General features: G+C 38.9%; 1 protein-coding gene across 1 annotated transcript in view; it reads right to left on the bottom strand.

Annotated features, from left to right (window-relative positions):
* The window catches only part of WAPL (WAPL cohesin release factor), a 71,563-nt gene that overhangs the window by 28,015 nt on the left and 20,114 nt on the right, over positions 1 to 23,434 (bottom strand). The window contains 2 exon segments of the mRNA XM_040563330.1: positions 13,509 to 13,627; positions 20,643 to 21,692. Coding sequence (XP_040419264.1) covers positions 13,509 to 13,627; positions 20,643 to 21,692 — 1,169 coding nt within the window.

The raw sequence follows: 23,434 nt of genomic DNA, 5'->3' as shown, positions 1-23,434 counted from the left end.
TGTCCTGCAATTTGGGGGAAATACAATTAAGTCTTTGAGGAAGCTAAGATAGAATTGTACTTCTAGCACATGAGTTTACCAGTCTAATTGCATAAAATATTTCAGACTAATGCCATTATAATTTTCCACTATTTTCCAATATTGCATAAATTATTTAATTACATTAACTTCTCACATGCTCCTATACAGTATTTTAAATGTGGAAAAATATTTTTAGAAGTTGGGCACTAAAAATCATTCTGTCAAAATGTGGGCTATGTGTAGCAAACCTAGCAGAATCATCTATGGACCTCACACCACCTTATGAAGTGTAACAAAGCTTTAGCATTTCAAGAGCTGGTAAGCAGATTTTGTAACTCGGGAGTTTCTACATTACTGTTAAAACTCCGTTGTGCTACATCCTTCCATTCTTTACAAGAAGAGAAAGGCCTGACTAACAAAACCTGGAAGAATACTAGAAGAATGAAAATCTCAGCTGAGTTTCTCAGAGCCCAAAAGATCTGTCAAGCCCTAAATCATTTCAGTCTCCAAGCAAGAGAAAAGGCTCTTTTCCTCCTACGCTGTACTTTGTTGTGGTCCTAAGAAACTTACCTCAGTTGATTTTTTATTTTTTTTTAAAAGCAGAGCTCACATACCAAACATCAGCAAGTATACAATTGTTTTAGCAGTTTTATCTGTTTTCCAAAGCAGCTCTTTGAAACAAGACACTTTGAGGTGATGGATATAGGAAGTCTCAGCAGCCACTCTTAGCCACAACAGTCACAGACAGCAATAACAAAATGAAGTTTTTGCAACAGTTTCAAATTTTGAACTTTCCCAAGTAGTAGAAGCACTAATTGACACCATTTCCTGACAATCGCACCAGGCTCAAAGAGTTAAACTGAGAAACTTAAAACAGTTCATGCTGCTACAGTTCTGAGAGGAGATGTCTGCACAAAACCAGGAAAATGGTGCTGTATAGATCCCCATTTGAAAATAGTTGACTGTTGACACAGTGGTTAAGACATAGGTATTATCCCCTATACATTTCTGATTAACAAGTTCTTGCCATGAACTTGAATAAGGGTTTGTGGTGAACAAATGAGAGAACTTAGTAATAAAGATGCTTTCTTAAATCAAGAAAGATACAATGCTTCAGAAACGTCTGTAATGGCAATGAAGCACTGAATGTTTTCTATATATTCACTTTATTTAATCTGTGGAACAGTTGTGAAGAGTATCTCAGTGCATGCTTTATATTGGGGCAAAGAGGGTGCAAGTTTCTGGGCACCTTATCCTGATCAAGCTGCAACAGGGGAGGTTCAGGCTGGACATCAGGAAGAGGTTCTTCACCGAGAGGGCTGTCCTGCACTGGAATGGGCTCCCCAGGGACGCAGTCACAGCACCAAGCCTGTCAGAATTTAAGAAGCGTTTGGACTGTGCTCTCAGTCACATGGTCTGAATTCTGATTTTTGGGTAGACCTGTGTGGAGCCAGGAGTTGGACTCGACGATCCTTGTGGGTCCCTTCCAACTCGGGATATTCTATGATTCTATGATATAAGGGGTAATTCAAAAAAAATAACACACTATCAAATAACCAGCAAGGAAGTACAAAGTGTATTTAGTATCCAGTTCAGCTTAGTATGACTGCTGGTGAAAATATCATGTAGGATTCTTATTAACTTTGCAGGGAAGCTTAACTACTGCAATTCTGACAACAGTGTAATGCATTACAGCTGCCAAGGTCCTGTTAACACAGGATGCTCCTTCCTACTGGCCTCAAATTCAGATATAACCTCAAACATTATTCTAGCCCTGCTTAAGGGATACAAACACAGCAGTATTCCTCAGTTTGCTGTCCAGCAGCTACACACAGCACAGAAGCTTCTCAGGCCCCTTCCGCAGCAGTGTGGGGCTCAGCACCCAGCGGGGACGTGGCAGGGAGATGCAGCCCACTCGTGAGGCTGGGCAGAACAGTCTCCTGGACTCATGCCCACCTCATAGCCTGACATACAAATGACAGTGGCACGGACTGAGGCAGGCTCCACTGCTGCTGCACGACTCCTGGTTTTATGAAGCTCGGGGAAGAGCACGCCATATGTGCTCACCTGCTGTATCAGGCCTTTGCCTGCACCCCACCTGCCTGCGCTTCTGGTTTCCTCACACCCTGAGCCCTGTGACAAACCCAGCTCTGCCCTCAGCAGGCGCAGGGGCAGCGCAGCCACACGAGGCTCATCGCGCGAGGATCACCTCACCTCACAAGGCTCATCTCGCCTCATGTGCTCAAGCGGCAGTCGGGCCCAGCCCTTGCCCACTGCCAGTCAGAAGTGTTGGCAGCCTTGGGGTTGAAATGAGCTTTCCTACCATGATTTTCTTTAACCCCTTTCTAAAAATCAAAATTTGGAACATCCCAGTGTTTTGTGACATAGCATTTTGCAACTTGCTTTGGCACAAGCAACACAATATAGAAGAAATCTGAATTTTATGTGAGAAATCAAGTAATGCCAGCAATAAACATCTGCTTCTAGAAATGACGGTCTTCATTTAAAAGTTACCTTTTTAACAGAACCCAAACTGTAACTGAAAATGGTAATTACTTAAAAATAAAAACTCCATGGAAGATGAGTTTTAGCCCCTCTCCCTAGTACTACCTCACACTTCTAGATCCAAGTAATTTCACCTGTGATCCCATGCCTCCCCAGTCAGCTGCATCCTGTCTCACACTAACAACTCAGCCACCACAAACACCTGCAGAAAACCCACTTTCTTTCCGAAGAAATATTTTCTAGAACAGAATTTTCTAGAAATCTTTTCTAATAAATTATGCAGATATCTTGGAGCCTCTCACACTCACACAGATTTGGACATAAATATATCCCTCCTTTACACCCACTTCTTAGAGCAACTTCAACATTTTCCCTTTCAACACACAAAGATGAATTTTCAAAACAATTGCAAAGACACAGCACCAATACCAACCCATCAGTAAGCACTGTATAGGCTTGCTTTAGATTACTGTAGCCAGGAAAAGTAACACAGAAAAGATCAAATGAACCCTGGTGAACAGTTTTCAGAGACTTGATCATACGCACAAAAAAATAGCAGCTCAAATGCTTGTGATAACAAGCTTCTCTGAAGATGCAACATCAGTATGTAAGGAGGAGTAACTTAAGAAACTGTCTCTCTTAAAGACAAGACAACCTTGCAATTATTCAAATAACGCAGACTTGTCTTCCAGAATTCCTCCTCTCAAGATTAACTTCGAAGAGATGCAAGTGGATGTACATCGCTCCTTTGAATTCTGTGTTCTTAAGGCAAATAAGCTCTGCAATATTAATCAGCTCTAAGAGCTTCTGCTGATTAGCAGAGAGTTTCCCTTTTCATATGTAGAGCACTGACAGCTGTTTACACACAAATAGATATCTGAAAGAGTGCAAATATTCCTGTGATGGTGTAAAGAGTATATTATACCATGGGACTCTGCACGTGGCTCTGAGGGGTGAGCTGGGATGCAAAACCATAACTAATGCCAGGGATTTTTACAAAATGCATGGGGTTGTCAATTTTATAAAGATCATCTCCAAAGAGCATAAACTATGGGTCATGCTTAACCTCTCATCCCTGAAAGCTCCAAAGCCGAAATTTCAAGAGTTGGCACACTGCACATATTGATGCGGCACTGCCTGCCATTCACGGATGTAAGAATAGCAGAAAGTAAGAGCCAGGGACATGAGTCATTCTGAAAATACTAGCAAAACAAGAAAGACAGCAGCTATTTGCAGGCAAGAATGCTTTCCAAGGTAGAAGACAGTGGGAAAAAACACGCATTTTTAATAGATATCCTGATAAATGCATTATTTATATTTGAAGGGCATTCAAGACAACCACATACCAGATGCTTGTCAAAACTACAAAAAAAGCCAAATAAATCTAAGTATTTTCTTATTTATCACTACGGATTCATAGTCATTAAGAGCACTACTCTCCCCTGAATGTCTTGTTTTGAGGAGGAAAAAATATAACAAATATGTTATGCAAGAAAACTACTCATAAGGGACTGTTTCTTTTGAAAAAGGAAAGGAATGAACATCCATTCAGAGCAAAGAAAAATAAATTACGCTTCAAAACAGGAAGATGGGGTATCAATTCAGCACAGTCTCAGCCATGTGTATGTAAGACAGAAAAGTTAATCTAGACTTCAGATAAGACAGCAGGTTCAAACAGTAGTTAAAAACAAGAAGCAAAACAGAACCCAGCCATTTACTCAGTGTTCTTAATGTGAATCGCATCTCCATTATTTGGATCAGAGCAACAGATTAGTGCCAATAAATCACCTCTGGGTCCCACAGACCACTTAATCATGAGCTGCTATACCATTTAGAATAACAAACAAAATTAGGTTTGCTTTAACACTATCTACAGAAACATCTATACAGCTAGAATCGGTATCTTAGCTTTTGGTGTGTCATTTCAGGAAAGAAGTAAGCTCTTTTGTTCACAGGGACAGAGCAGCTGTTGTTTTTCAACACATGAATGCAAAATTCCCAAGTTACTGCTAATAGCTCTGTGGACACCTCTTAGTAAAGACCAGTGTCACGAGAGAGTCCCGTCATTTTCAATCACTCTTTCAAAGCATACATTTATCTTCAGATTGCCTCATATAAAATCTGTTTTGAGCCGGGCTGTAAAAACATTTTCAACATCTAGACACAGTGTTCCTTTACAGTATTCCAAAGCACTGATATGACAGCCTACAATATTGCTATATCCAATTCTTCTACTTGTGCTACATTATTGAAAATCCTTTTTCATGTTTACATAAAAAAACTGCACTACAATGGGAAAAAGCTCCTTTATTATTATTAAATATTGATGTTTTTTTAATAATAACAATCTCCTTTAATGTTTTCCTCAATATTTTCTCTTATGTCTCTATAAAAAAAACATCCATTAGTTACTTCGGTGTTATGTGCTAATCATATTTGGAAAGATGATCTGATGATTCTTAAGTGAAGCAAATTCTGAACATTTTTACTTACTTCAAGTGGAGTAACACTTCAAACAGATCCCACTAATTTGAATGGTTCTGGAGACTCGCTTGCCACACAGACTTCACAATCTCTGAAAACAGTTTTCTAGAGAAACAGTCTATATGATCCATACATATGCCTTTGAATTAAAACACAGAACAGTGACCACTTGGACTGTGTGCGCTTTGTGGTTCTGCAGAGGCTGAAAGAAATGGAAGAAAAAAGATCCCACGGAACAAGTGCAAGAGCCAGTCTACTACAGGCTACCCAAAGCGTTTCTTCCCTTTTCTCCATCTTATCTGTATCCCTCCTCTTTGTTAATCACTATTCTCCCTACAAACATGCCGTACACAAACGTTGTGTGCGCACATGGCTGAACAACTACAAGCTGGTCATCAGACAAGGTTTAAGAGTACCATCGGCAGAAATAAATGGCACTGAAGCTTTCTTTGCGTCAGATTTCTGAAGAAGTGCAAAATGTTTTCTCTTCCTCATAGCTCAAAAGGAAGCCTACAGGACACAACAAGATGGGTCAAACATTGAAGTGCAACATGATAATTAACTCGAAGAAACAGGATAGCTTGATCAACATGACTCATTCTTTAACAGAATGAAATAATGGTGTTCTGTACGCTGCTTACACCGAGTGTCATCAAAGCTGGTCAGCTCGGAAGCAGAAGCCATATGGTTCTTGTTACCAACGTGGCCTGAAACCTACGGTAATTCTAATTAAAAGGGACAGGGTACAACAGGTTAGACACATCACCTCAAATCAAGAGAAGAGAAAAGCTATCAGCCAGCAAGCATCCGTACTGCCACATTTACTGACAAACACATCCTTGCAAACGCTGTTACACAAAATTTCTGCCCACTTTATTGCTACGGACAGACAGACACACACGATGCTGGGCCCTCAGCACGAACTGTTTCACACTCAAGGTTTGCTCATGTTGTGTTGCACTGTTACCTAATGTAAATAAAGGCCCAAGAGAGCTGAGTGAACCAACCATGCTCATACAGTGTACGGGAGCTGTGAGAACAATTTTGCATATTCATCCACATATAAGTTAAGCTCCCACTGGCAAATGAAACTGCTATGTTTCGCTCTCTTACAGCGTTTTTGGCATTTTAGAACTCACAGGACTGAAGCCTTGTGTAGCAAAGCATTTAATTTATCCTACAGTTATCCTGTAATGCCTAATTTACTAAAACACAGTTAATTACAACTGGGGGGAGGGAGGGGACACACACACAATGTAAAAATGCAAGAGAATCTGGTTTCAAAATAAACGATCTTTGCTTCTTGGCTAAGGAGAGTTAGTAACAGTAGGAGCTGGAAGTATAAAATACAGCTTCCACTCAAGCTGATATTCCTTAAAAGTGTGAAGTACACACAAGGGGAAAGGGATTCCCACACAACTCCCACATTTGCTCCTCATCCCTGTTTGAGGACTTGGCCTGTTACCTTCACGCTGCACTTAGCACCCCCACTTTTCTCAGAGCCAAAGCCATGCCTCAGCTGGTAACCCCTTCCTTGACACTGCACGGGAGAAGTGGGGTGGCTGGGCAGGAGTCTTGGTCTACTTACAGCAATAACATAAGAAAAATGTTAATAATAAGCAGTAGGAAGTCAGTACGAAACACATGCTTAGCACAGAATCTGGTTTTTCAAAGGTTTACTGAAATAGCCATATTGATATGAAACTTTGGTTTTAATGAATTGTTTTAGAAGCACATTTTTTTTTGTTGTCTTTTACTTTACTAAATTCATTTTTGTTTCAGCAATATAGAAGTTGCTTGAAGTACACAAACTGTTTATCATTGCTTAGCACTTAGAACAGCTCATCAGTCATTCATCATTGCAACTAATAGTTTCTGGACAAAACAGAAAACCCACAAAAACAGTTCAGGCTCAGGACTGGGCAGACCATCTGCCAGAAGCACCGGCCAGTAAATGAAAGGAATTTACTGCAGAAGCAGCAACATGCTGTCACAGGTTGTCAGATCCGACTACTGCTGTTTGTCAAACTGCTGATGAAACAGACTGCTGGCTTAACGCCACGCTGATCGAAGCCAGGCGTTCTACAGAATATTTTGATTGTCAAAATTCAGCTCAACTCCTCAACAGAGTCAAAATAGCAAATGTCAACTAATAATCTTTCCTGTTAAAAAATGTTAAAAAAAAATGTTATTTTGACATTCTAAATTAGGATGCAGAAAAACAGTTCAATGTGTTTAGCATCAGCTATTTAAAAATCACCCAAAAAGTGCCCTGCTATAACTGTTCATCCTTCTGGTGAGATACTCTTTTTTCTAATGGTTATGCAAATCAAGCATAAGCAGTTGTTTTTAGAATTAGTTCTGACCAGTCTACTCTGACCCTATGGTTAAATTTATGGAAAGGGTTACGACTGATGTAGCACAACTTTAGAATTACATTTCCACTGCTGTTTATCAAAGACTATTCACTTAAATTAAGCTATGGAAAAATAATTAACCAAAACCTACTAAGGCTGTAGCATTTAATTTTCACATATATTAAATATCAAATCTAAAAGAGATCTTTAAAAAAAGATTTGGATTGGGGAAATGCAGATTCATTTGCAAGCAAGCAAAAATAAATGTTACTTGCAGGATATCTTCAATAAACATCTACCGTAAAGTATCACACAAGCTCAGTGGAAAACTACAGCTCACCACAGAGTTTCTCTGCCCTCCCACACACGTCATTGCCTTGTGAGCCGTAAGATTAATTAGTCAAACCCAGAGACACACGTGGTTTTTTACTTATTCAATTTCAAAATTCTTACAAAGATCAGATAGAAGCATTTCATGTTGGACTGCAAGTAAACCTAGACGCAGCATTTCTTTCAAGCTGGTATTTATAGCTTCTAGTCAGCATAAAGCACCAAGGGAAAAAGCTCACATCCGCCTGTAAAATATCTTGTAGGTTATACGCTGAAACTTGCATTACCACAACTCCTATCAGGAACAACAGGATCACATGTAAGTTTTATTTTCAAGGACTGACCATTTCTCACAGTGCCTAAAATTTATAATAGAAATATGGAAGAACTCGATAAAAACCTACTCAGAAAAAAAAAACTGCTCACAGCACAAGAAAGATGCGATTAAATAACAAGCTACCTGCTATTTGCAAATCACACTGAAGTCATGCAAGGAGAAAAAATATTTTTCACTGGCTCAGCACTCACTAAGATAGCCAATTTACCTGGAAATTTGTGCTCTTCAAACAGCAGTGATTTGACACACCCTTCCAATTGATCAATCCAAAAAACACGCTTTGAAAATTCACACAAGTTTCTGTATCCTGCTGTAGCAAAACACAGCACTTACTCCTAAAACTCAAATAAAACATGAAGTGTGTCTAGAGGGTTATGACTAAACCAGGTCTATCTTGGCCACAGAGTTCAGAAGCAGTCTTTGGGCTAAGCCACATCTGAATTCAGCAATAATTTCATTCATGTATTCAACATTACTGTCATGCCTAACTCTATTAATGCCACTTGATCAAAGTAATGCATGTAATCCTCCTAACGCCGGCTGTGTTTAGTGAGCATTTCTCAGTTGCAATGTTGACTTAACCAGGTTAAGATGACTTAATTCCTCTTCTTTGGTTCCCTTAACTGAGCAGATACAATTGTCCACAGTCTCCTTGTGAACCAGACTGGGATTTGTGTTAAATGCTTCCTTTTACTGGGTTATTTTCTAAACACACACGAGTTCTTTGCGTTAGTTCAATATGTACCTTACATTCACTTCAGTACCTTATGAAACTACAGGAAGAAGGGAACAGGAGTGAACAGGTATGGCAAAAGGACAGCCAAGTCAGCTTCATCAAATACTCCTGTCAAGTTTCTTCCCCCCCCCCTCCTTTTTCAGCCAAAACATTCCTAGAATTTTCTTTTATTTTTTAATGCACAACAAGATCAACTTTTCCTAGCTAATGCATTCTATGCTAGTGGAATAATTTAAGCAATACGCTATATATTAAAATCAATGGAAGTGCTTTGCAAAGGGAACCCCATGGTCCAGCACTTGAGTAAGTGGCACAAATGAAACACTATGAGAGTGTCAGCAGTGAAGAGGTTTTTCCATACCTTTTCCCACATAATCCAATGAATGTATAACAAGAAAAAAAACACACAGCTGTAACGTTCTTCATCCCATTCACCGTGTACATCAGGCAGATGTATTTTACAGTCATATAACAGATTTTCTAGGGGCAAAATCTCAGCATGTGAGTTTAAAAAACTTTCTTATTTAAATTAAGTATATCAAGAAAAGAGAAAGAAATACTTAAGGTAGTTTAAATTTGTTTATAAACATCCAGTTGCCATTGCAAGAGTGAGTAGTTAAGAGAAATGTACAAATTTTAACTGACATCACAAGTCATTAATAAGTCAGGTTAGTTTTTAATCTGAACACTTGCCCATGAATCCCTGATGCAGACCGTCCACGTAGCAAGTACTCACTTCCTTATGTTACCAATCATAACAAGTAGATGTTTTATTCTCTCAGGAAAGTGACAGGCTTTTGTACTGAACTGAATTCTGTCAATACTAGCACAGAAGTCTTATGAAATATACTCAAAAGTTTTACAATATATTTTGAAATAGTGCAAAAAAAAAAAATCCAAATCTAAGAAGTTAATTCCAAAAGACTAATTTCCAAAGTTACCTTATTCTAGAGCATAGAACCACTGAAATCCTGACACAGCACTGACCTAGTACCTTGAAATTTCACACTACTTGTCCCCCATTTGAGAAAACACAACACAAGCTGTTTAGGTGCACGTCTATTGAAGGAGAACTCGTTTTCGTTATACCTCCTTTGTCCTACTTCACATGACACAGTAAGTCTTCCCATGTCTTAGCAGCACTGAAGAGTACCAACAGGATTAGAGTCTTCCCCCTGCTCCCTTAAGCTGAAAGACTTCCACATCTTTTAATTAAGATAAGTAACTCTATTTACAATCTTACATTGGAATATTCAAAGGTAATCCATATTCACCTTGCCTAGGCTGGCCTCCCATAGCCACAGACTATGGACCAGCACAATGTTACAGGGCATTCCTGATCATACATTTAAGGTTTAAGAGCAGAGGACAATCCCAAAACCTGTTTGGGATTCAGAGGACCTAGTTTGGGATTCTAGAGGACCTAAATGGCATGCTGGACAAGAGAAACACTGAACTGAGCGTATAGCTCTGGCACAGAATACCAGACATACTCATCAACTTGTTAAGGATAATCAAAAGATTAAGTTTGAGGATAGACTACTTCTCTCTTCTCCATTTCTAAGGCTTTATTCCAGCTTTTGTTTAGTGGCATGGCGTAAGACCACTGAGAACTGTACTAAGTACTCCTCCAGAACTGATTTTTTGTTATTTGCTGACTCCAGCCCAAATTTGTGGTGAGAAGGGCAGAAGCAAGAAATCTCATGTAAAAAAAAAATGGTCCCTATTTTCAAGTCTTTAGTCTTGAGTAGATTTGGAGCACCACAACCGAAAAGTTCTTGTGCACTTCAAAATTAGTTTCATCTGTATAAGGAGAACTAAGCCCTGCAGGACCGGTAGGTAAGCATACCACAGGCACACATTGCTCCCAGACTTACTACCTGGACGGTGAGTTACTGAACAAGTTGAACTAAAATTGTAGACAGCTGCAAACAAACTCTTGCAGATGTTACTCATGCAGGCTTCACACCCATAATTTGCAAGTCAAGTAATGCTAATATTTATATGCTGTAAGTACATAATTATGTTGCTACAGTACATAATATCCCCCCTGTAACTCAGGCTCAGGATAAAGAGAATTAAGTCACTTAAAAGTAGAATTCAGGTTAAGGCTTTACATACATAACATAAAGTACACACACTACTGCAACTTTTAAGCTTATTATCTGTATGAATAGTCAGTGATTTTAGTGAGGTTTCTTATATTAAAAGCAGTTTTTGAAACACATATTTGCTATTGACATTAGAAGCAATCATTAATGTCTGTAATCGCTTATTACACATATGCTCCAAATTTCAAGAACTGGACTTGAACACTGGAGTGTGATGGTTGGATTTCAAAAAGCATGAATGTTAGCAAGAGCCCTACTGATTGCAGACTAGAAAAAAATTCTTCAGCTTTCTGGATCTACTGAAGTTTAACAATACCACCCGTTGCTTCCCGACTAATAGAGCTGTTTACTTTTCAGCTCAGTGTGACACAAAGTGTCATACCTCTAACATCACCACCTAGCAGAAAATAATTAATACTTTTAACTGCTAGTTCCTGCAAGAAAGAAAAAAAAGATAAGAAGGTGCAAGAATTTTATTTTACTGTATTTTTAATAAGATCAGGTAGGTAAGGTCAGGCTAGTACTTTTAGTTCATTTCTTTCCCTTCCCAGAAAGAAAATTCCATTAAAATAGAATTGAGATTAAGAGTTTATATCTATAATTTAGGACAATAATTATAGCACCTCTAATTACCACCAGAAGCTTTACAAGCTTTTTTTTTTATTATTATTAACTCCATGTAACAGCTGTATGATTAGAGAACATTAAAGTTTAAAATCTGAATTGCAATTACAGCAATTTCTACTTCTATGTCTATTATACCACTGCAGGGTCAAAAAGGTTGCTTAATTCTCACATCTCACACTTGAATTAAGCGTATTCCCAACTGAGAATCTTCCAGAGTTGAATCAATTTTTCCCCATATAATACAATACTGCTGTAAGGTTTTCTCCACATATACATTCAAAATTAATTAAAACAGTTCTCATACAAACCCTCAAGTATTTCAAGTACAGAAATTCAAAAACAAAATAAAAAGTTATCACAGAATAGTATGTGAGGTATATTAGTACTTAAACACACACACAAAATCCATATTCAGCAGAACACCCAGAGCTGTTATACACTTGTGAAAATACAGCAAAACAGGTTCAGTCAAATTTACATTCTCGGTAATTCTGTTTCTCAGTCTGCTCTATCATGTTCCCTGAGAAGAAGCTGATCTTTTGTAAAAATGATCATCAGCAGAAGCAGAGGAACTCCAGTCTTAAAGAAATATTTCTGTTCTTTAAAAGAAACCTTCCTCACTTATCAACAGCCTGACTTGAAACTCCAGAAGCAAGAGTCGGCAGCCAAGGGCTCCTCATTCTGCCCAAAGTCACCTGGCACCAAGAAGCAGTACTTCTGTTCAAAAGGGCATTACAACTGAAAATACTTAGTGGTCACACATACCCTGAAATTAAAATATTCCCGTGTGTGTTTTGAAAAATATTACAGATTTGCCCTCCTTCTTCTACCCATGAATCCACATTTGATATGAAAAATGATTATATATCAACACAGCTGGGGGGATAAAAAAGATGACAGTTCTCAAAACAAACAAACTTAAAATACTTCAAGTGAAGATACTTTACAATACAAGAAATTAACTAGCTTTGAGATCTTTTAGCATTACATATCAAAGGAAAATATACATTTTTTTTAAATCTCTTAGAATTGTTAGACTACTGAACAAACTCCTCTGCATATAGAAGTTTATATTCAAGCATACACCTTCTGGGTCTTGTAAAACTTAATGAAATCAAAGTCAAAGACAAAATACACGTGCTTTTCCCTCTCCAGTTCCCTCTCTCTCGTATTACCCCAGTGCTGGATTGCAATAACTGTGAGACAACTACACTCTAGTCCAGACAATGGGAATGCACGATGCAAAAAGCATGTTAAAAGGCCTTAGGTGCTAAAAATAGGTGTCCTGGACAATCGTCATAAAAATTTCATTTAATGGAAATCACATGGATCCTGGTACTGTAAACTTTCAGCTGAACAGCTGAACATAATTTTCGCTGTATGCACTTCTTCAAAAGCCTCAAAATACTGAGTGACCTACAATAACAGGTAAAATAAAACACACCTAGCATTAGCAAAATAAGCAAGCTCTGTTCACAATATGAAATGGCAAACTCATACTGAATGCTACATAGTTGGGGTATACAGTAGCATGGGATCTGGGGTTGCTTTTCTTTTTTTTTTAAAGAAAAAAATATTACTTTTCCATCTGTCGAAAGCACTTGTCCTTATAAAGATTACACCAATGCCAAATTGAAAGGTTTGAGGTTCAATCCTACAGTGTGATACATATGGCTTAGTAGAGAGAAGAAAAGTCCACCCAGCATCTAACGGTGCTTTGCCTTAAGCACCATCTAGAAGGGAACGTATCAAGGTTGTAAGTTACCGTTGCACAACCCATGAGTTCAGACTTGCATCTGATACTCCCAGTAACTGACACAAGAACTTTCTCACTGGAAGAAAGGTTTCCTTTTCCACATTTAAGGTATAATCTTACAAAACAATGATTATCCAAGCACAGATACAAAGTAGGACAAAAGGCCTGTTTAAATATAGAAGAAGAAACATTAACACTGAAGAGTTGATTAAAATAAGAACTTGGTCTAAGTATTATTACTCACCCGCTTTGGCCCACTAAAAATCTTCCTGGTGTTTTCCTTAGATTTATCACCTTGTTTATTTGTGGATTTTTTATTGCCTTCAGGCACACCGGATGCATCCTCTGAGAATTCCAGAAGCTCTGCAAAAGGAAAAAAGTATAAAACCTTACTGAAAGTTGTTGAACTGTTAAAGCATTTCTTGCATTTAAGATTCCAACATGTAACTTGTGAAGTTATACAACAATCAAACAATCTTCACCATAAAGTCAGTTTTCAACTCAAACATAGCTCTTGATGGAGCTCAGGTTTACTGACTGGAAAAGTCATAGTATGCAGGTGATGCATTACAAGGTACACTGCCAAAATCACTATAGCACCTCTAGCCCATTGTATAATCTTCAAGTTATTATTTCCCCATACATACGTGCACTCCTCTGAGTCCCAGGTCACAGCTTACATGTGCTTGTTCACAGCTTACAGCCACAGCTGAGCACCAGACAAATTAAACTGCATCTGAGGGTCTTCAGAAGTACAAGACTACGAGATTAATATTTCCTACTGCAAGTACAGGAATGAAGAATTGACCTTACTTTGTGTCTCACGAAGGCAGCCTGCTTGTATTTGCTTGTGCTGTTGCAACAGTAATAAAAAAAAATGTAGCCATCAGTTTGGGAAGGAGTCAGCCTGAAGGCCCCCAAAACGGACTTCCGCTGTATTCCTTACTTCCTTTACCAGTATTTCTATTCACCAGTTTTGGACTATAAACCTGCAATTCACTGATCTAATTAAATCCTTGTCCTATTTTTTTCTCTAAACTTGTGTTGTTTCGAAGCATTATCCCTTGGAGAGCAGCTTATGTTCTTTGACTTGGCACAACCCAGAAGTTACCATAAAATTTCAAAACAGAAATGAAGACAGGCACAGAGAAGCACTGTTTCATCTGATAAACCATGTAGAAAACCGATCTATTCCAAAGCAGCTGCTATTTGAAAGCTGCACTGCAAAAATACAAGCAGGTTGGATCAGTTACTTTAATCCTCAGTGCATCGAGTAAACAGAACCAGCCAAATTCCTAGATGACGCAATCCAACGCAAACCGAGCAAGTGAATTTCAAACTGCACTTGGAAGCACACAAAATTGAGCTAGTACCTGGGATATAAGTATTCCTAAAGTGCTTGGGGGCCTTATTTTAAATCACTGAGTTTGACAGCTCTGGCAACACTGTGAGGCAGCAAACCCGCCCCAAGAGACCCAGAGGACCAGCCTTGTGCCCCCACCAGCTGGTTTTCCCTTCAGCCCCATGTCAGCACAGGAGCATGAATGATCCCTCTGAAAGTAAGTGGGGCTTTTAAAAAGATGTTTGGATAAAGTAAGTCTGACAGAAAAAATTACAGGCCAGTTCCCCTTATCTTTAATTAAATAAAGCAAAACTACTTCCAAATCTACATAAAAGTCAACTTAGCCCTTCACTGGCACTTCCCAATTAAAGGAGTCCAATCCAATTGCTCAGATGCACATTCTTACAAATTCTGAAATACTTCAGAGAAGACAGGCCCTGACTGCAATTCCAACAGAAAGTCAAACAAACCCACAGAGACAGAGCCTCCTCTTCCAGATAAAGAGCTAAAAAGTAATTCGCTTGTCCACAGTAACTACAAACATGCAAAGCACTAGAAACACAGGAGAGGTTTTCACCCACCCCATCAGCCCAACAACTTGTGCCTCACAGCAGAGACCTGGAGCTGGTATTGTGATAGACAATGATTGGTAGAGCTCTAAACCAACTAGGCCACAATTTTTAAATCACTTAAGTTCCTTTGTTTGAATTCTCTACTCTTGTGTGATATTAACTATCCCATTTAAATTAGATAATTTTGAATTTGATTTTACAAAATTAACTTCTATTTATTATAGTCATTTTTCATCTTTTTATGAAGTTAGCGCATCAAATGCTTTTATAATTAATTTCATAAAATAATCTGGATTATTCTTATTTAAGCAATGCCCTTTGTGGCCTTCTGGATATCCTAAAATCAGTCTGCATTTATGCCCAACTTCATTTTCAAATCGCAGTTAAACAATACGGGAAGAGTCTTTTACTAATATAAATTCAGCCAGGCAAAGGCATGAGTAGATGTGCAAGCAGTGATGTTAATGAAGTTTGTTTTCTAGCAGCTCTCTTATATAGATTTTTTTAATATATATATATTTTTTAGAAAAAAAGGTAAGGATATTGGCCTTCCTCTCAATATAGAAGCATGTAAGCCCTTTGCTCCTCCATCCAACCGTCTTCAAGTCATTTATAATCTTTGAGATCATTTGTCTGGCTTACCTAAATTAGAAAGATGTTCAAATATCAACTAGAAGGCAAAACAAAAGTTGGTTGGCTTTTCCTCTGGTTTTAGAGCCTGACAGTAATTCTGCAGGAGATTTCTGAAGTCCAAACAGGACTCTGCTTTGAGGACTTCAATGTAACTGGCTAAAAATATTTACCCTGTTAAGGTGATTTAGTTTGGAATGAGATGTAAATAAAGAAAAAAATAAGCTCACTCATCATAAATGCACTGAGTGCTAGATGCTGATATGAAAAAGCTACGTGACTTTCCAGAAAGAATATAAGAAATTCATCTTGATCACTGAAAGGAAAATGAATGCATGACAGGCATTTAGTGGTATATCAGAACTGATTTACACAGCAAAAGCTAAGCTGTGATGCTTATACTACCATAACAATATACCTGCTGGTGTAATTTAAGTCAATAATACTGTAGTCCTTAATTACTGTGCTGCTTATGAGAATTATAGTGAAAAAGGACATGAAGTAAATAAAAATAAGCACATTAAAGAATATAGATCTTGATATCTTCATTTAATGCAATGTTTCAGGGCAACTGAGCTATCCTGTTTATGTCAATCTGTATTAAGATAACGAAACATATAATTTTACTCAGTTTTTAATTTAAATTCCTGTCACTTTCTGTAATAATTTCATTGTCATTGGCTAAAGGGAAATGTAATAAAGCAAGCAGTAACAAAGTCCTGGCTGTTCCAGTTGAACAGGTGGGAAATGAAGTCCTCCATGGCTGCAAGTTCAGAAGTTATGTATGTCAGGCATCTTAGAGATCACCAGAACCACACACAGCCAGGACAGGACTGGACCTTTGAGGGCAAGCAGAAAAACTGATGGCGCAGTTATTTCCAGCAGTTTAACGCTGCCCCAAAGATGCAGGTGTGCTATTCAAAATTGCAGCTTATTTTTAAATACATAAATATGCATATATATTTATAAAGTTACCTTCTCTTCTTTGCCGTTACTTCAGACTGCTCTTGGATACAACTCCCCACTAATTAATACAATCAAGTAATTAAGTCACTTTGGTACTAAAGGCTTCTCTTCCCTAGAGCCATCCTGTATTCTGGCTACGGAAACGATACCAGCACAGTTTCAGCTCTAGTCCAGCCGAATCGGTATTTTTAGCCCCTGGCAGGCTGCAGCTCCAGAGAGAAGGCGGCCTCTGCTGCAGCCAGGGTGAGAGAAGCCTGGACTGCAAGTAGCGAAGAGGAACGGCAACTTCAGCTGGAACTGAGTGCTTCACCACAAGTCTAAGGTTCAAAGTGATGAAGTACCTCCATTAAAACAGAAGAGTCTGTGAAAAGGGCCTAAGAATTTAAAAGCCAGAGCACGTCAGACGAGGTTACTGGTCAAGTGAAGAACAGAACAGACACAGTTCAGTGAGAGACCGTCTCAAACTCAAACTGAAATTACCTACTTTGCATTTTTTCCTGCACTAACAACATTACCCATCTGGTCTTTGGTGCTTCCTTGCACTCGACTTGCAGGAACAGTTGCATTTGTGTACCAAATTTACTTTCTGCCCAGCCTGGGAGGAAGAGCCCATTTCCAGCGTAGTTAGAAAATCTTTGCATAATACTTCAGGGTAAGATTCTAAAATGTGTTTCACAAAAATAGGTCTGGATTATTTTAAGTAACCAAATTAGTATTAAGGCAAAAATAGGATGAGACTGCAACAGAAAGCACCAAATCTCTTTCAAAAAGCTGACTATATCATATAACACTCCTTATTCATAGAACTTCAAAAGTCAGTCTTAGGAGTTTTGTGCAAAAATTAAAACCTTTATGCATCTTGAGACCAATTCCCCCAGAACAACTCACTCTCTTAAAAGAAAACAGGAAACAAACAAGAAAGTCTCTCACGTCCTATCACTTCACATCCCCTTTCCATTCTTTCAGCCTTGTTCCCTATAAACAACCCCCTTCAGCTACCTCTCAAAGGCTTTTCCTCATCCCCTTCCCTGCTGAAATGGTGAGTGATGAGGCCAGCACATGCAACATGAAAAGCCATCCCTAGGCTTCAGCATTTGTGCCTGCTGATATGGGGCGCTGACAGGGCAGTTCACCCTTCTATGAACCATGACAGATCTCAAAGCTCCTAGGAGTCTTATATTTACAGTAGATGGGAAACATTTCTCCCATACTGATAAATAACATAGGAGATTGGCTCACTTAAGCTGCAGAGAGGAAAAAGCCTTGTGTGCTCTGGGAAGTGTATGCCTTTGAACAACCCTTACTGGACACAGCTCAATGCTTCAGTCTGTCAGACAGCTCTTAACAGAGCACCACAGATTTTATGTTCTTTGGGTGATGTTACCTTATCAAAATTATCTCTACCAAACATCTGATTGCTTGTGCACATCTTCTTACTGAGTTCCTTCCAAGACAGAGACATTATGACTTCATTCTTTGAGCTACAAGCAGTAGCCAGCCACCAACCCTGACTTGTTCCACAGTCCCTGCAAAGACTGGTGGCTCCTCAGGAGAGACCAATGGTAATTGTGTGAAAATGCCTGAAATGTAGACTACTACATTGGGAGTAAGCCCACATGGTCAATAGTGTTTCTGTAAAATAAAATGGAGTCTACATAAAATAGGAGAAAAATGACTACTTCGTTTAATGATTTCCAGAGCCGGAATTCAGAGAGAAGAGCTGGCATCTCACTTGTCATCTTGGAATTGGCACACTGAATTTTGATCTGTAGGTCTATTCATCAGTATGAAAAAGAAGAGCACACACACAACACAGGTAGCAAGCACTACAACCTTTCAATATTGTAAATTGTGAAGAAGGTTTTTACGTGCAACATATTCTAAAAGCTTCTGAATTTGGATTCAAAACCTGCGTTTTCCATGAATGTTGAAGCAGCTTTTTTTCAGTAACTTACTGAAGTTACTTCACCTCAACGTAAGGTTTACATCCAAAAGTCCTTGAGAAATTTTCCAACTCAGTATCACTATATTTAAGGATCATCAAATGGCTGTCCAGAGTGATCACAACACAACCTTTTGAAAGGTCACAAGAAGTCTGAGAGAAGACAACAGGAAATAGCAAAAAGACTTACAAATTTCAGGGCAACATTAGACTCCCTGTCTTTATAATCTGTACTACAGGACTGAGCTAGGGAACATGCCGTAACTTAGGAAAAAGCTTCAAGTTTTGCTTTTCAAAAGTCAAATCTCACCTGGTTACCAGTAACCCAAACCAGGAATCAACTGAGTAAAGCAGACAAATACAGGGGAAGCACGCATCAGTGGACATACTGAGAGGCAGCTCTTACCTGGGCACTAGAGAAGTGCATTTAAGAAACTGAGAAACCACAAAAATTTACATCTACCTGTACCAAGGCAATCTCTTCGGAACACGTCAGAGAACTAATCAGTGATATGTCAGAGTATAACAGCCTCCTTTGTGACCACAGCGCTGAATGCAAACAGGAGATATTTTGAGGCTCCAGAGGACAGTAGCCGAAAGGATGATTTGATGGATCAGCATCTCAGCTGCCTTAACTGTATAAGGGATTTTTTCCTTGGAATCATCAGCTGACCAAAGGCTAGTCAGAGAAAGGAACCCAGCTGGAGTACCTCATAATCAGCCCTGTAAGTTAAACCCATTTTCCAAAGATGCTGGAATACAAGTCTCTCACCATAATGCATTTGAGATTTCAAGTATTTTTGTTTGAAAACACAATATTCCCCTGTAATATCAGTATTAACTCGGTCCTTTAAAAATTTACGAAGTCTTCAGTCTTCTTCTAATCTTTAATTAGAAGGTCTTAAAGACAATTCTGTTCCTAGAGAATACTAAAATTAGAAGACAGAAATGAAGATCTTTTCCTACAAAATGTTATTTCTGGATTATATTAGCAGAAATAATTTGCACAAGGGAAAAAAACAGCTTCTCCAGCATCTGCAAGGCTAGACGAGTTCTCCCATCTCCCCATTGCCATAAAACACATTTTGCCAGAAGTCTTAACCATCAATGAATGGATAAAAACTTCTTTGCAGATCCATGCTTCAAAGTGGAGGGCCAAGAAGTTCGCTAGAGTACTAGCAGTGTTTTGAAACACTTAATCCAACATGCATGAGGCTTTGGTATTAGACGTTTTCAGTAAGAAAAAGCTGAAAGAAACCTTTCCCCACAGTTATTCCTCCTCTTCTTCACCAACGCACCTTCAGCCTTGATCAAAGTCACTACAACGACCACCAAGCAATAGTCCAATTATTCAAAGGTACCAGAACATGCTTAGCAAATTCTGAATGAACACTTTTATTCATGTGTGTAAACATACACCAACGTACCGCCTATGTAAAAGAGATAGCAGCTTTGCTGCTGAAAACTTGGAAGCAAAAATTCTTCAGTATGCAAGGGCACAACCAAAGTCAGGTAGCTGACTGGCACTCCACCAGCCCCCAGAGCCTCTTTCACTTGAGAAAGGTGCAAACTGTTTACAAATGCATTCGAAAAGCACAAGTTTCTGTCTCAGCTCAGTAATCTGGGGTTGACATAGGGCTTCTGTAGGAAGGTATCGGCCTGCCAGGCATAGGCACTGTATGCAAAACACACTAAAACAGGTAAGAAACTCCTTTTAAAAAAAGAAAACCCTCTACCTCTGGCATATTTCAAGGTTGCTACAAAACACTAAACAAGACCATAACAGAAATAAGCAAATGTAACTTTCAGATATCCAACCCAAGAGTACTGTTCGATGAACCCTTCAGTATACTGAAAAAAAAAGAACAAAATAAAGGCTAACTAAATTAAAATATTTACCATGTATTCTAGAAGAGTTCTGTTTACCTGCATTAGTATTGAGCTGGCTATCCTGGGAGCAGTTTTCATTGCTCTCGGAGGTTGACTGAAGTGAGGAAGATGGTGCAGTTCTACTTCGTTTTTTGTTAGCTTTCCTTTCCGCTACCTGCCATTCTTCTTCTTCATCCTCGCTTTCACTCAGGTCATCAAACCCAAAGTACTTAATTTTGTAATTGGAACTCCCAGAACTTCTAGAGGCACCTTCATCTCCCCCTCCCTCATCTTGATCATCAAACCCAAAAAATTCTAATTTGACATCCTTTTTGGATTTGGTATTGCTTGGTCGAAACCTGGTTGTAGTTTTTGTAGTAGCAATGTCTGCTTTTTTTCTTAAACGCCCAGCTTCTCCTAAGTCAGTAGGGGTTGCTGTGGTAAATTCATCAATTCTTTCCATGGTATCCTGTATAGTAACATTACAAACTGACAAGCAAGATGGATGTAGAACAGTGTAGTCTCTAGTCCGTCCAACAGTCCCTCTAAAACTGGTCCCACTACTTAAAGAAGCTTTTCTTGCTGGGTTCAGACCATCGTTATTTGACTCATTGTTTGCTTTGGATAAAGACTGGCTAGTGCCATCCATTAGCTTGTCAAAATTTGTTGCCCCCTGTGGTTTTGCTTTGTTAGATCTACAATATGTCCTACAGTTGCTTGGCCTAGGAATAGTTTGCACAAGTTCTTCACTAATGGCTTCCTTTGGATTTTCAGTATCTTCTTTATCACCCTCCTCATCCTTGCTCTTCACCTCTGAGAGTTGTTCACTGTCAAAATCTAACATATACTCTCCAGTTCTGGTATCTTCAGTTTCATCCTCCCATTCATACAAATGAGTTCTTAATGGCCCCTTCGTCTGAGATGCTTCTGATGGAGAGTCTGACGTTTTTCCGATGTGGGAGTCCCAAGAATCAGGCAAGTCCTTGGCTTCAGCATTGAATCTAGAAGCATCTGTAGTTTCAGCATTGGTTTTGTTACTGTCTTCAGCATTCTCACAGGTGAAATGACTGTTCTTCTCATTATCTTCATTCAAATTCTGCATTTTATCTAAAAGAAAGAAAATAAATTTATTAGCAAAAAGCTCTACTAAGAAAATAATCACCCTTGCAGACAAATTTGAAAAAAATCACTATAACAGTAAATATTCAGTACTTAATTTAAAAGATCATTAAAGGGGGCTCAATCCTCCTAATTAACACTGATATACTTTAAGTCTTCCAGCTTACAATCTTTGTTATAAAGTCTCTTCATCATCCCTAGCAAAATACACACCAGCTTGAATTAAGTGTCACTTTGAAAACAAATGCATCGTGAAAAAAATATCCCCCAAATAGAAGCACTTACTGATGTACACAACCTCAACAAAAAAGAGAAGTCTGCAACAAAATATTCTATGAAGTCAAAACACCATTCAATCTGTTTCAGTGTCTTACAATGAATAATTAGGGATAAAGGATGATTATAATTCATTTTCTAATGACATTAGGAAAAAAAGTATTATTTTCCTTCCTTCACTTAGGAAGAGTGCTGTCCCTCGCAAATCCTTGTTTTTAATCAACTTTTGTGATACACAATTTAGTGCCTGATCTGCTTCAGTTGCCCTAGTTTAAGAGCTTTCTTGCTTTTGCATAGTACTTGAAAAGAACAGGCAACATAACTGGTAACATGAAAACACGTGAATCAATGGCATGGCTATGTTGGCACATGCTCATTTCTGATACTACAAGATGCATTATGGTAGCCAACTATAGTAGGAAAGGGGATGCAGGAGCAGGTTACAGCCACTCATTTGTATGTTCCTGGTCTAACTAAGGACTAGATAGCAGCAAGGCAATGTAACAGTAGACATGGAAACCAGCATGAGTTACAGAACCTATCAATTAAGTAAATTTCCTGAAAATTACCCTATAGTCCACTGCCTATGATAGTAACTGAAACAAGTAAAAGTCACTCAGTAAAATCTGTACTAAATATGCTACAGACCCTTACAAACTGTATCTTAGAGGTCTCAATCATGTGCCCTGATCAGAACGGCACACACATCAACAACTATCTCGTTTTGCTGCATCAAATGAAAATATTTAGACTTCCAGAAGAAATATAGAAAAATTAATCCTCATCACAATTTTAAATTGAATTACTTCTCAAGAGCCGTTTTTACAACATACTTCCACAGATCTGAGGAAAAGCTACTGCCAAAGTTAGTCTTGTACTTCTCCAGCCCACAGCCACACTTGCATCTTATGCTGTCAAGGAGCGCAGATGTGGCTGTAAGCACTTTTTGTCAGGTCTGTTCTCAGCTGACCAGAATAGCAATGCCAGCTGAGACAGCAGAGAATGTGGATGGAAACCATTGCCTTTGTTTTCCCTGAATACCAACCAAAGGTCGGTGGATTTGGTACACGAGTTTCATGAAGATTTTATCTGCATTTGCCATACTCTGTTGCTGCACCACACATACCCAAAAAAATGCACGAGCGTGTTAGCCCTGCCCATCCTTTTTCCAAGAAATCTTGTTAGAACTTGTGTCAGCCAGTGCCAGCACACACAGACCCAGGTGCCTACTGCAGTATCAGCACTCACTGTAGGGGTAGCATGGGCCAGGAAAAGCAAGATAAGGAGTCCGACTGGGATGCAGAAGCCCCTGATGCGCGGAAGAGTAGCACATGATGAGATAAACCGCAGAAACAGAAGCAACTGTGACAGCGACAAGCAGACGAAAGGCAAGAAGAGAACGTGCTGTCAAGAGACAGGCACAGAAGGCCACAGTAATGGAAGATGCTCCACAG

The sequence above is a fragment of the Cygnus olor genome, chromosome 7 (genome assembly GCF_009769625.2).
Source record: "Cygnus olor isolate bCygOlo1 chromosome 7, bCygOlo1.pri.v2, whole genome shotgun sequence".
Taxonomy (NCBI): Eukaryota; Metazoa; Chordata; class Aves; order Anseriformes; family Anatidae; genus Cygnus; species Cygnus olor.
Note: the sequence above shows the minus strand (reverse complement) of the source record. Positions and strands in the feature narration are given on the sequence as shown.